General features: G+C 36.3%; 1 protein-coding gene across 1 annotated transcript in view; it reads right to left on the bottom strand.

The window, feature by feature from the left end:
- ARID4A (AT-rich interaction domain 4A) overlaps positions 1–14,683 on the bottom strand; it is a 66,241-nt gene that overhangs the window by 33,396 nt on the left and 18,162 nt on the right. Inside the window, exons 6-11 of the mRNA XM_065402696.1 lie at positions 13,372–13,451; positions 13,183–13,277; positions 12,363–12,495; positions 9,965–10,044; positions 7,389–7,462; positions 5,090–5,256 (exon numbers count right to left, since the gene is read on the bottom strand). Coding sequence (XP_065258768.1) covers positions 5,090–5,256; positions 7,389–7,462; positions 9,965–10,044; positions 12,363–12,495; positions 13,183–13,277; positions 13,372–13,451 — 629 coding nt within the window. The remainder of the gene's footprint in view (positions 1–5,089; positions 5,257–7,388; positions 7,463–9,964; positions 10,045–12,362; positions 12,496–13,182; positions 13,278–13,371; positions 13,452–14,683) is intronic.

Here is a 14,683-nt window from a genome sequence, read left to right as displayed (position 1 = left end):
TCTGAAAACCATTTACACATTAGAGAAGTCTGGGACTAGTGGCAATTTGGAAGCAGCATTAGAAGTCGTTAGTCATGTACAAGAATCCCAAATCTCTATTTCTAAAATGTAATTCATGGGTTTCAAATATTTGCACACATGCCCACCCTCCCACACCTGATGTAAATTTAATGCTGGTGAAAGGTACCAGGAATGAAAATCCTTAGGACTGAAATCCTCTACTTATCCAGAGAGCAGGTATAGCAGGGAAAGCTTTCTTGCACTGCTGGTGGGCAGTGACGTGACTCCGTGCTAACTGGAGGACACCTCCTCTACAGGCTAAAAGGTAGTCCAGCCATCATGCCCATTCAGTCACTGGTTTGTCTGCTCAGAGTGCCAACAAGGGTGCCAACTGTGATGATATTTATGATGCAAATACCTGTCCATTGGGAAGCGGACTTTGACCAAACAACTAATTTCACACAGAAAAACGCTGAACATGTCATCCATTTTTTATATATATATATCTGCAAATCTGGAAGTATTATATGAAACTTTCTAGGTAGCAACTTTTCTATTATAATTACACGTTCTATGCTCTTATCATAGTGTATTGTTGCCTTTCTGAGAAACAGGGATCTGAAGGGTGTTGGAAAAAGTGATGCTACACCACGCTCCTGATTCAGCATTTAGGAATTTGACTTCCTTAGAACATGTCTTATTTTGAAAAAACTCCTCAGAGTCATCGTTTAAATGGGCCATCTTTCCCCCCAGTTGAAGACTTCAGTAGGGTAAATTCATATGACAAGAAATCTATAATTTGACCTTAAAAATACATGGCCCTGCTACTAGGAGCATGACCAGGTACTGCCACTGCCCTGAGAACAGAGCCCACCCTCTACCACCATATCCTCCTGGATCTTCCAGTTCTTATTTTCAAACAGCAGGAAGTGAGTTAGGCACCAAAGTTTCATTTTCAAATGGGAAACAACTTACTTCTGATCTCATCTGAGACAGACACCTTTAAAGGATGGCCAGCATAGTGACCTGTTCCCCCCATATTTCCCATGAGATGAACTGGCCAGCTTCTGCAATATCTCCCATTAGGAAGACTCTCCATGAAAAAGATACAGGTCTGCTAACCAATTCCTCTTGAGTGGGAGACACTTAGGGAGCAATCTGGCTAGCACTGTTGCTATGTTCTTAACTCTTCCTGCTTCTAAAAATTTAAAAGGATAAGAAGAGATGAAAAATCCAAAGGGATAATAAAACAAAACACTACCTCCCCAGGGGCAATAGCAGTTAAATTCAGTCATGGTACACTGTCCAAACCTGAACACTGAGGGCCTTATACACCATTCCTCCCTTCCCACAACGCCCCACCCTCCAAAGCTCTTGCCCTTTGATCCAATCATCATTTAATATTATGTCTTACTGTAACTCTTTGAAATCCTACACATAAAATCAAACGCATACGCTCGATATATAGGAATTCCTTTTGTTGCTTCTGACTCAACAAAAGGAATAAATATATTTTAACTAAATGCATGAAGAGGGCTTGATTTGTCCACAGGAAGAATGTCCAAAGAGACTCAAACGATCAAACTGCAAGCTGCAGGCAGTCTCCCCTTTAAACACAGAGCAAGGAAAAAGTTAATCATTGGACATTTTTATTTCCTGGTAAACAACTAGCAATTGCCATCTTCCTTGACAGAAGAGTAGAAGTGCAAGAAAATAATATGCTTGTACATATTTTTGATTTTTAATAAGACATGCATATTAGAGACAGACCTTGATCTTCTGGAATGTTTTCAATGCATTTTATACCTCTAATTACAATTTATCCTCAGAATGGCTGTTACATCCTAATATGTATCTAGCACACTCTTACTGCAGATTTTTAAATTTACAAATTGAATACAAAAGTTTATAGCCAACAGACCTGTGGCAGATTCAAACTAACCACTCACTTCCAAATGGGAAAAGTTATCTTATTCAACCAAAAGGAATAGCAAAAGTAATAGTAACAAAAAGTCAGTTTCATTATTTAAACAAGCATCCAAGTATAAGTTGAAAGCAATACAGTAACTTAGGGCTGCTATGCAGTATTTTGAAATTACTGCAAAAAAGTCTCACAAATTTAACCTTTTGAGAAACTCATTATGCAACATGACACATGTCAATGTTCTTCTAAAATTTAAATATAGATGTCAATGCGAAGGCTATCTCCAGATTTTCCTCCTGCACTGCCAACTGTAAAGAATCCCACACTCATAAGTTACCTCCAACAGGAGAGATAACCATCTGGGTACCATCATGCTGATCCCATATTCTCAGATCCTGAAGAGACTATGCAGCGACACCACAATATCTTGGTGCTTATCCTAAATTACTCCTTGTACTGAACCACTACCAAATCACTAAAGGCATCACAAAAAAGTGTGTCAAAGCAAAATTATGGATCCTAATCCAGCTGCGAGAAAATACTAGGTTCTATAATCACAAACAACTACATTAGGCCTGTCTGTTCTGACTCCATAATAAGACTATCCTTTGGATTTGACTGACACTATGCTGGGTATGTATTAAATATATATTTGTAGAGTTAAGGGCCCTCCATGTCATTTATCTGAGAAAGGCCTTCCATGCCTGTTGGCAGCTAGGCCATTACTGCACCACCATGGTAAATTTAAAAAAAAAATAGAACAGAGTGACTCAGAGTCCCAAAACAGAAGATGCATTGAGGATATTCTGACAGAAATGGGAATGAGGTTATTTTGACCTTGATTAAAATTTGCGTGATTCAACATTTATAATCATACATAGCCAAGACAACAGTCTTTTATTCATTGGCTCCCTTAGGTCTGCATCCCAGATTAGTGACGTTTTGAAGAAAACCCTTAAAGGAAAAAAAAAATCACAATTCCTAAATTCTCTCTTTAGCAGAAATATTGAGCTTTGCCCACAATTAAATAATTAAGATTAGACTATTATAAAAGAATAATCAAGATTTTTGACTTCATGGTCGAGAATGACAGCTCTGCTCAGACAATCTAAAAAAATATATAAATATCTATGCTCCACTAGAGAGCTTTATGATCCCTTTATTTTTAAATCTTTACTTGTCACCTGGAAACAATGGATCCTACAGCTTTTCCTACGGACATATCTACATCTCTGGAATGCTTTACCTCCCTTTCCTTGATCAACAGATTATTTTCTTAGAATCAGAAATGAAAACCCCATTTGTTTTATAAGAATGCTGTTTTGTTTTTAAACAAAGCTACCCCTCCCCCTTCTTTGTTTGAAGCATACTGCACTTTTAGACAACATCCATTGTAAAATGACACCAAAAATTATACTAGAAGCCAATTAAGCCATCTTTTAAAAAAACAAACACAAACACACACACAAAACTGACTGGGAGTATGCAATTTTAACAAACGTTAATACAGATCAACGCAGACTGCAACAGTTCACACCCTGCAAAATGTGGCCTATTCAATTCTTATCACTACATACAGAAGAAAAAAACCAGTGGGATTTTATATTCTATGCACATTCATCCTCATATTTATCTAACCATATCAATATTTTCATATGGAAAACTACTCCATTTTTCAGAACACTATTACTAAGGCATAACATTAATATCTAAAAATAGGTTTTTATTTTATTTTTTTAAACAAGGAAACATTTACCCTTGGCTACATGCTATACCACATTGTTCACAGATCAGAAACCTTGAACTCTAAGTCAAATCCACATTCTTAATAATGAAAAATGTTAACGTTGCAGGTTAAAACACAAACTCCTTACCTATGAGCTGCATTTTCTCTCAAATGAAAAATGGTTATATTTCCCTTCTACCTAATCTGCCCAGTGCCTGGACATATTTCATCCTGACTTCCAAATATTTGCTTTCTTTCTCTCTCACTGCACGACATCCGCAGTTATATAGCATTACTTACATTCTCTTCCATATAAAAATCAGACATTACATGAAAGGAAAAGAAAGAGACAGTCCATTTCAAAGCATCTGGCAAGCCTCACTGGCAGGCTGCCAAGCCTCTGCTAAATCTTCCTCTCTTTCCTGAGCATGCTCACTTGAAACCAACAGTATGTTACTATGGCAACACTGTAGGCAGTCTGCCTCTAAGTATGAACAGCCATTCTGTTTTCAGTGTGACAAAACCACATACTACAGGGGAAGTGAAAGGGAAACGATATTTGACCTTCTTTAAAAACAGAAAGTTTGCTTTCCTTTTCTATATAATGAATCTCCTGGTTCCATGTATGGTACACAAACTTACAAAGAACTATTTTATTTGCAAGTAAATCTAATTCTGTAAGATTTAAAACCAGATAAAAATTAAAGGAAATTCCATAAATTCATTTTTGATTACATGAGGACAGATGATGCTTTACTTTATGGAAACTGAGTGACTGGATCATTTTATCAATACTTCTGTGACAGACACTTGTACAATGAATTTAATTTAAAGTATATATTAGACAATAACATTACCATTCCATAATTTAAAAAATGTTAATATCTAAAGAAAGCTTTACTGAAATATTATCTACAAAGATATTTAGCATAAAATTCTGAGGTTCTTAGATAGCTAACAAATAGTTATAATAGGGGATAGTCCATCCACCTACCACTTTCCTCTACTGTGCCCAATATTTTTATTTTGGCATTTTAGTACCTTCTCTGACTGGAAGTATTAATCATTCAAGAGGATCTTGGATTTTAGAAGCATGTTACATTTTAAATCAGCACTAGGTTATTATTCAGACAGCTATCAAATTTTATTTCCTTTCCCTATCTGCATATTTCTGACCAGACCCTCTCCAACAAAGTTTGCTAACTTATTTCTGAGATTTGTCTCAAATTTGTGCATTGGATAATGGCAGAATATCTGCAGTTGCACACAGATACCATTAAGCACAGTTGTGAAGGGAAGATAAACAGGTCTGAAAACTCCAAAGTGAGTAAGCCAAGTTTGAGATCACAACTTTGGTAACTAAAGTGTCCTTGGACATTTAAATTCTGTATCTACCATTTCTAATTACATAATTGTTTCTAATATAAAAATAGACTTACCACTACTTCTTCCTCCTTTTCTTCCACTTTGTCTTCCTCTTCATCACTTTCTGCAGCAGCGCCATCTTCCTCATCGCTGCTGGAGGACTCCAGGATTTCACTCATGTCCATTTTCCAGTTATCAGGAACAGCTTTTGTGTTTAAGAAAGTGCTTGCTTCCTGTAACCCTACAGAGAAAAATGCCCAGTGTTCAAAATATTCCTAATTTTTCTTTTTTTTTTTTTTTCAAATTATAATGGGGGGAGGAAGAAAATTCAGAGCTGAATTGTCAATAGGTGGTGAAAAGTGAATTAAAAGTTTAAACACGATCATTTATCCCACACACAAAAATTTAGGATGAAGTTACAGTTGCAAGCACATCTTCATAGTATGAGCACATTTTAGCTTTCAGGAATGTTAGATTAAAAACACAAATACTGGAAATCCATGGAATTCAGAGTTAATTTAGGTGCTATTTGACAAGTACAATGTTATCTTAGGCAGGCGCCTCTAGGGCAGAGTTATCATCTTCATCTTACACCCAACTTTATCAGAAACAAGCATCACAAAACATTGGTTGAAATATTTGCTTCATACATACATGTCTCTTATGCTAAGAGTGACGATTTCTCACCACATTATCATTTGCTCTTTTAATACAGTATTAGTGCTCCAATTTCATGATCAAAGCATACGCTTCTCATATGAGAGGCTTTGAGTGACCTCAGCACTTTGTAGGATAAGACATTTAATGGTAAGGAATGAATGACTGCCTTCAGTATGCCCATTTGCCTATAATTCTTCAGTATGGGTCATATATGACTGTAGGGTTTTAAAATAAATTGTTATGGGTGATAATATTGTAGAAGTTTCTTTATTCCCTCAGAGCATCCCCAGGGGGTTGAGTTAACGCAATATGATTGTATTTCCCAATCATGGCAACCTTCCCTATGGACATATTTGGTTTCTAGTGTTAGAGTTTGAAACAAAAAATCCAAATATTAAGGCAATACACATCTAAACCCACTGATAGGTATCCACACTATAATGTTAGTGCTTTTGTATGGATATTCCTTTTTTTTTTTTTTTTTTTAATACTCCCAACATGGGGTTGGGGAGCAAAAGGAGACTTTGAGAAACTATAGGAGTGGAGATTCCCCATATCCTCCCGACTCCCTGACACTCACTAACGTATACCTTCCTCACACTCACTAATGCTCACTTAATACAGCCAGCCTCCCACAGATCTTTGGGATGGTGGAGTAGGGCTTCACCTGGGTACCTGCATCAGTGGCCCAGTAAGTCTTTTTGGACTCAAGCTTGTGAGCTCCTATGAGGCCTAGACATTTGGCAGGGAGGGGGAGAAGATGATTTTTGGTTGGGGACTGTGGAAGAAGCAGAGGAAGGATGGTCCAATGGTTATCAGTGCTGGTCTGGGATTCTGGAGACTCAAGTTGTTTCCAGCTCCACCACAGACTTTCTGTGTAATCCTGGGCATGTCACTTAGTCTCTCTGTGCCTCAGTTCCCCGACAGTAAAATGGGGATAACTGTCCTTGCTCACACAGGTGTTTGCAAGGATAAATACATTAAAGACTGAGGCACTTGGATACTACAGTAATGGGGGCCATACAGGTACTTAAAGTAGATAGAGGCGGGAACACCGAGGACCTGCTCAGTGCTGCTGTAGAAGGTTTGGGGAGCACTAATACCTCCCTGGCTTCTGTAACTGATGAACCCTCTGTGGTTTGCAGAAGACTCTTTGTGGACAAGCCCTTGCTTGGCAAGCCCTCCTGTGACATACAAGTCCTTCCCTACCCTTACCTAGGAGGTAAAATTCTCTTTTTTCCTTAAGAAGCCTCCATAAGGAAAACAACAACAACAACAAAGGAGACTTTTTGAATTCTAGTGAACAGTTCTATTTTTAGAGTGCCATAATTCAGGAATCCCGTGTATAAAGGCACTTCAAATTCGGTAGAATATTTCTACCTCAGGTCCAGGCATAAACTACCAGTTTGGAGGCCAATATAACTTGGGTGGATTTTAGAGAGGGAACTCCCCTCCCCAAACAAATCAGACTTATAATGGAAGCTTGGTTACCATCTTAAGTATGAAGCAATAGCTGCCAGTGCTTCTTAGCAAAGCACTGTTAAAATGCTAAATAGTAGCATTATAGTATATAGCAGTATTATTAGTGTACCCTGTAACCCTGCAATGGTAAACTGATAGCAATTAACTCTAGTCACATACCAGCAGAAGGTTCAATATTGCATTACACAACTGATTTGTTTTTTAAGCCAGAGAAGAATTATTCTAATATACCTTTTTTAGCAGACAGATCAGATTTTGATAGGTTTACATCTAGTTCTTTGATGTCCTTTCTTGCTATTGAATAACTGGAAGAGAGGAAAGTATTTAATAAAATAAAATAGGAATAAGTCAAGGAGTACTCCATTTATGAAAAAAGTGATTTCTCAAAATTCAAGACCCTTCATTCACTTTCAACTTTTAGAATTATACCTAAAGTATCAGCGGATATATGCACTAACACAATATACACTAGCAATAGCACAGAAACTCCCAATCCTCATTCCCAAAGTCATCAAAAGTGCCTTTTTAATTAAAAATTATAATTTAATCTGTTACAGTTACAGAGCTGTTATATTTTTAAAGATAAAAATATTGTAAATTTTTTTTTTTTTTTTTTTAAACCCACACCATGCTATGGAGCAAATTAAAACTCCGTCCAAATATTTTGCAATCACTCTCAATCACGCACTGAGTTAATGTCTGTAGCACCAATATACAGTAGAAACAAAGTTTTATCTCTACATTTCCTTACTTTTGCCAATGTTAGTTAGATGTCATGTTAAGAAGGGATGGGATGACAAAGGAAGACATGTTAGCATGTGGTGTGATAGAGGATATGGCACTGAACTGAGCACTTTGGAGGGAGAGGACTTATAGAGCAGGCCTCATTTGAGGGAATTAATGCAAGGAAGAACAAGAATTGGATGTTAGCTTACAATATAACCTTTTACTATATTTCATAATATTTTAAAGAAATACTGCACATTTACTTTTTAAATACAAATTTTAGGGCATGCTACAGAGATCTGATCTCTCAAAGCAATTTCAAGACCAGTTTACAGAAAATCCAATGTAAAAATAGTCCCTCCAGCTAGATCTATGGAAATGAATCCTTGATTTTATAATATGTAACCAGCAAAAAGAAATGGGGTGAGAAAAGAGGGAAGTCACTCTTTACAAAGTGGCTACTGCATGTATAAAGTAATATATCCCATATCCATATGACTGTTTAAAAAAACAACTACTATCAAAGGGAAACAATCTATATATTGACAAGTAAATGTATGCCCTGTTTTTAAACTGTATTTTTGCTAGCACAAAACAAGATTTGTGAAGCAAATACCAATATCTGTGTTATTAGATCATCCAATTCTTTTAAGTTACAAAAGTGCTCTCATGCTAACACATATGGAATCTTTTAAGTTTGGAACAAGATGTATTCCAAATATTGAGTTAAATTTGGTTGCTATAATAGGAATGCAGGCCAATCTACAATTATAGCATTTCAAGTGAGTTATTATAATAAGATTTTTCTTCTTTCAGTTCATTCACAAGAACTGCAGCAAAACCCCAGTAGAGTGAAAGGAATTGGTGGCCACCATTTTCTCAAGCTAAAGAAAATAAATAGAAAAATGGTCCAGTAGGCACTGGTAATAAGACATATTATGTTATTTATAGTGATAATTCACAACAGAATATACTTTAAGTAGGCTATTGATGCATGCCTTAGGCACATAATAAGGCCAAAAGAAACAGTGCATCAGTAGCCTACTAATTCACATTCTATTGAGAATTATTGCTGCTATAACTATAGCTCATTTATTTTTTTAAAAACAGGCATGTTTTGTACAAACACAATGTTGAGGTTTATGCACTATGAGAAGCAGTTACTAAATGGTATACGAAAAACAGTAGGAAATGGTTAAAATGTTATCATTGTTTTGAATATATTTGTTTAATAAAGTTCTCCTCTTATTTTTAAGATTCCCTGGAATAACTGGACCCTCCTTCTCTCACTGGATATCCTAGACCCCAAGTGCCCCTTCAGTAGCAGTTTGTAACCCAATAGATACTTTCAATTCACCTTCTCTTATAAATACTGAGTTTGTTAGTTAAAGGCTACAAATTGCTACTGAAAGAGCAGCTTAAAAACATTGTTTCAATAAACATGCACAAAAATGTACCAGATTGGCAGACCTTAAGTGAGGAACATCAGGACCCAAGTTACATAAAAAGCTTTTACAAAAAAAAATTTAGACCTCTAAAAATTTCTCTAATTTTTTATTTCAGTGGAAAGTTAAAAAAAGCCTACCGAAAACCCCCAAAACATTCCAACTCAATGTTGCAACCCAAAAAAGGGACTATGCTAATGTACAAAAAACCAAAAAGGAGAAATTAATTGGAAAGTGTCTATAAACTAAAAAGTGAGAAAAACAGAAGTGAAATGCTTGACTAACAAAAGTAAATTTTGTTTAAAAAAATTATTTAACTTTAATCATCTAAGATGACTTAGTAACATTGGTAAGCCCCCCCACTGTCCTCCACCAAATATGTTAGCTCAATTGTGCATCTTAAGCATGCAATAGGTAGAAAATAGTGTTGTAAGTCGCTTGCCTTTTTTCATTTTAAGTTGCAAGAAAATAATGAGTCATTGGTTATAAATTTTAACTAAGTAGAATCCTGTACTTAAGTTTTGTATAGAAAGCTCTTAATGTACAATTGAATAATGTCCACATAAAAATTTGTCACAAGTTCACACATTTTTCAATCCAACACTATTATTAAGAGTACTGAATCCTATTACTCACAATTTGGAATCTGCAAAAGATCGAACTAAACACTGGTCCTTTTTCACTGTGATGTCATCGTTACAGCTGGGAGATATTACCTGAAGTTTCAAATAAAACACATTGCTCTCAAGAGTTGCTATTCTTCTTGCTAAAAAAAGTAAGACTGTATAAATCCTTTCCACTTTCTTTTATTGTTATTTCCAATTTCAGAAAAGGCAACAGCAATTAGGTTTTTGTATACTCTTATTTATGTTGTAAAGTCTAGCAATGAACTTCTTCATAAATACTTGACCAAGATGAAGAAGCTGCCAAACAAGCACCATATCCACCATCATAAACATTCATGTGACAACCCAGGAATTTTGATCATTTACCCCCTCGATGTCAATAATAAAAGTGCAGTTATACTCTGAAAAGCTATTCTATAAAGAGGGCATTGTGGAATTCCATGTTTACTCCACAATAGTTTTTCAGATTAAAACTTGCTCAGATTAAAAAAAAAAAAATACCCCCCCTCCCCACTTCTATTCTTTCATATTAAGGCTGAGATTAGGGTGACCAGATGTCCCGATTTTATAGGGACAATCCCGATTTTGGGGGCTTTTTCTTATATAGTTACCTATTACCCTCCACCCCGTCCCGATTTTTCACACTTGTTATCTGGTCATCCTAGCTGGGATCCAAAAGGCAAGCTTCCTTTTTTTCCTGGGTGATGTATGATCCCCAATATTAAAGTTTCTACATCTGGAACTTAAGTAAATAATACTGTTGATAATGTCAACCAGAGCTCCTCCACAGTGGTATTAATGCTGTAGGATTACATGGTAGTTTGGAAAAAAATAACCTTATTTGTGTCACTAAAGTAAACAACTCTGAATGCACAAAGAACATGATGGTAATGATTTTACAGTCTGTTTTCCAGCTATAACTGCTTCTTAAGGTCTGGAGCAATGTTAACACTCTCAGGCAAAATCCTGGCTCCACTGAAGTCAATAAGAGTTTTGTCATTCACTTCAATGGGGCCAGGATTTCACATCAGACTGAATTCACAGATTCCTATTTCTTGGTTCGCTAAGAGGATAACAACAGTTTCTGGACTTCTAATCCCAGTTAGAATATTAGAACAATTTTTGCTTAATGAATGACCAAAATGGAGTGCTGACCAACAGTCAGAAGATATGAACAATACTATATTTCATATTTCGATGAACAGAGATCTACTGTCCTGAAAGAGATACATACCGACAGGCTTTTAATAAATCTTGACATACACCTCAGATGTCATCAATATCTACTTATTAGGGTACAATATACTGATACATACTTGAATCAGAAAAACACAATTTGTTTATATAATTAATCTTTCTTCCTACTTGCATCCAAAAAAAAAAATCAGTGTTAAAATTCAGTTAACCCAATGTGATAGATGGTCTCTTTCCAGTTAGTTCCTGAAAAGCAGCACCAAGTAGCCAGATACAATGCAGACTCATTTACCTACAGTAAATCTAACAAGGTAACATTTGAGTCAGTGGGTAAAATGTCCCAATTCAACACTCTAATGAAAGTGTTTATAATAATGGGTGTTGTCCTTGATGTAAGGAGACAATATGCATACACTTAACCAGTCAGTCAGGAATTACAAAAATGTATTGCTAAAGCTTCCTTTGATGCACATCAGCAATTTTTTTTTTTTTAAGTTCTGTGAAACATCTCCATACTTACATTAAAGGTACAAGAGCAATAGAACACCAGGATTATTTTAGATTTCTCTTGTGTATGTTATTTGTAACCAGAACTATTCCAAGTCAATTTACAAATGAAAACACTCTAGTATCCAATCCCTACTGTTCATGTCACTGAACAAAGTTTAATTTGTCAACTTTTTTTTTTAAATATACTATAATATGCAGAGCACACACGTGCATTTATAAATTTTAAACAAAGAAAAAGGATTAGAAATGTAGTTTTACATTACCAACAGGTAGTAGTTTTAATAGATCTGATTTTGTTGAAAGATCAATATTACCAAAAAAATATAGATTTTTTTAAGTATCGCTTTTTACTGAAGTCAGAGCCATAAACCTGATACAAGTGTCAATACTTCTCAGAATATTTATTTTTCTATTGCTCACCTAAATTGTAAAAACAAAAAATGACAACCCCAAAACATGTATTCAGCATGAGCCTGCTGCCTAGGGAGTCCTGAGTTTGATGGCTATCCCCAAGTCTTGCTCCAGGAGCTGCAATGTCTGCAAGTAGTGCGGTTCAAGTATAGAGGAAGGAAGGAGCTGTAGTGTGAAGTGACAAGAGTGGGGCTTTGACACAGATTCAGAACACCCTTTCACCCCCCCAAATAAGCAAATCATAGTATTCTGAAGGCATTATACTGTGGATATCCCAATCATTTGTTACTTACCAAAGCCGGATACCAGTCAGTCTTCTCCAAACAAAAAATTACACTGACAACTTTGCCAAGCAATTCATCATTAAGACGTCTCTTATCTTCCTCTTCCTCTTCACTACTTTCTTCCTCTTTTTCATCTTCAGTGCTAGAGGATTAAGCATACAATATTTTAAAACAGCCTTAATTTGAAGATGAGAATTGTGAGGAAATACAACTCATAAGAGCAGCAGTAAAATACTGGTTTAGGGCCACTAAAACTAATTTTTAAAAGCAAAAGGTTGAACTTGAAAAAACTGAAATAGTAAAAGAGCATAAATTAAGTAAAAGGAGTTTGATTTGCTGAAGTCCCTCTGTGCTCACAACTATAATTACTGTATTTGTACTGCAGTACTACCTGGGAGCCCCAATCATGGAACAGGCCTCCACTGTGCTAGGTGTGTACAAACACAGAACAAAGAGCGTTCCTGTCCCAAAGAGCTTACAAACCTGAAGATTCCGTATGTACAGTTTTACCAGTTTAAATGCCTAAGCATGTTGAAAATCCTAGATTTACTCATATACCAGATAAACTTTTTTCATAAATTTGGAAGTGATTACATTTTAAAGCTAGTGCCCGACAAGATGAGCTGTTTTCAAATATATGCTGTGAATATAATACATGACAAAATAATGACTGTTTCATCCCTCCTACATCACTCTTTTTAGTCATTTAAGACCAAATTCTGTCTGCTAGGCACACATGAATAGTCCCATTGAAATTCTAGGGTCATCAGACTTTAGCAAAGGACAATAAGGTAAAAAAGTAGCATATATAGAATTATAAAAAACTCACACAGGAAGAGAAGATCTTCTTCCTCTGTTGGATTTCTTCCCAATTACTGGAGTTCCAAAGTGCTCTGGATTTGTTAGTGGCAGTTGGTCAAGTGTCTAGGAGAAGATGGGAATATAAATCAGCTTGCAATTCTTCCACAATGTAAAGACTTTTACTTTCCAGCTTGAAGAAAAGTTAACATCTCCTTACCTCACTTTCTGCAAAGTGTCTCTCCCCCTTCAAGCACAATGAAGTTCGTCTCAACGTCCTCTCATCTCCATCATCGAAAACTAGAATGAAGACAGAGACAAAGATAGTGGCACAAGATTTGCAAATGTAACTAAATGGCCAGTTTACTATTCAAAATCATAAATTAAATAATCCTGTAGAATATGCCTCTGAGGACTTAAATTAAGTTCTTTGGTTCAGAAGTGGAAAGAAGTCTGATAGTCAAGATCTGGCCCAAGAGCAGGCAAACATTCCAGCACATGGATTCAAAGTCACTGCAAAAATCAGGCTGCCAGCTGCACCAGTCTCAGGGTTTGTCATCTCTCTTATCGATACACTGTACTACTAAAGACCACAGATACTGGCTGCCTGCCAGTTATCATTCCCAACCAACATCCCCAGCTGGGTTGAAACACCCAATTATTTCTGATTTAAACTGGGCCAGTCTCCCAACTCTGTTTCTGTTGCCATGGGAAATAGGAAGCAGGCAACTGTCCACTTGTATACTCTCTGGGGAAATGTTGCTAGTGGGCAGACAAATACACATGGAAGTTTCTGCTACTACATAAAATATTATGCTACAGATAAGAGGAGAACTAGAAGCCCACACGTGGTAGTCTGGCCATCTTTGTTCTAGTCCCTACTGGACATTTTGTTCACCTCACAAAATCACATATAATCAGAAGCAAGTCATCTAAATTTGTAACGCATGCCCAGGAGAGACCTAGAAAATAATAGTGAGGCTGTTACATACATGGACTCAGGTATGCTAGCAGATATATAAAGAATAGCTTGTGCTACTCCTGGTTACAGGGATGGGCTAACAGGCCTGTCTATTACTATAAAATTCACAACTTCTTCCAAAAGAGGGAATTTTACCTCTAAAGTAGTTTTTAAGATTGTTAACAGCTCGTTGACTTTCAAATTATATCTTATCTGTTTTTTTCATTATTTCTTACTTTTCTTGCTTTCTTTCTTCCCCCCACAGTAATCAATGTTACTTTATTTGTGTAAACAAGGCCTTGGCCCCTCACCACCTCTTCTCCTCCCACCAGATTCTACACGGAAGTCAAAATGCTGAATTTGTAGAAGTAATCATTTCAGGGGCAATACACTGATGTTCAGCATAAGATAACTTCACCACAGCAGCAAGCAAGACATGATAGTGGACTGCAAGGGAGAAATCACGCCTAATTTATCTGATATTTTGGAAGCTAGATTTTTAGAAAGAAAATCTCTCTCAAACAAGTTTGATGTAGAAAAAAAGGAAACTCCAGGCTAAAGCCAGATGACT

This window comes from Emys orbicularis, chromosome 4, assembly GCF_028017835.1.
Source record: "Emys orbicularis isolate rEmyOrb1 chromosome 4, rEmyOrb1.hap1, whole genome shotgun sequence".
In the NCBI taxonomy this organism is placed as follows: domain Eukaryota; kingdom Metazoa; phylum Chordata; order Testudines; family Emydidae; genus Emys; species Emys orbicularis.
This window is presented reverse-complemented; position numbering and strand designations above follow the sequence as displayed.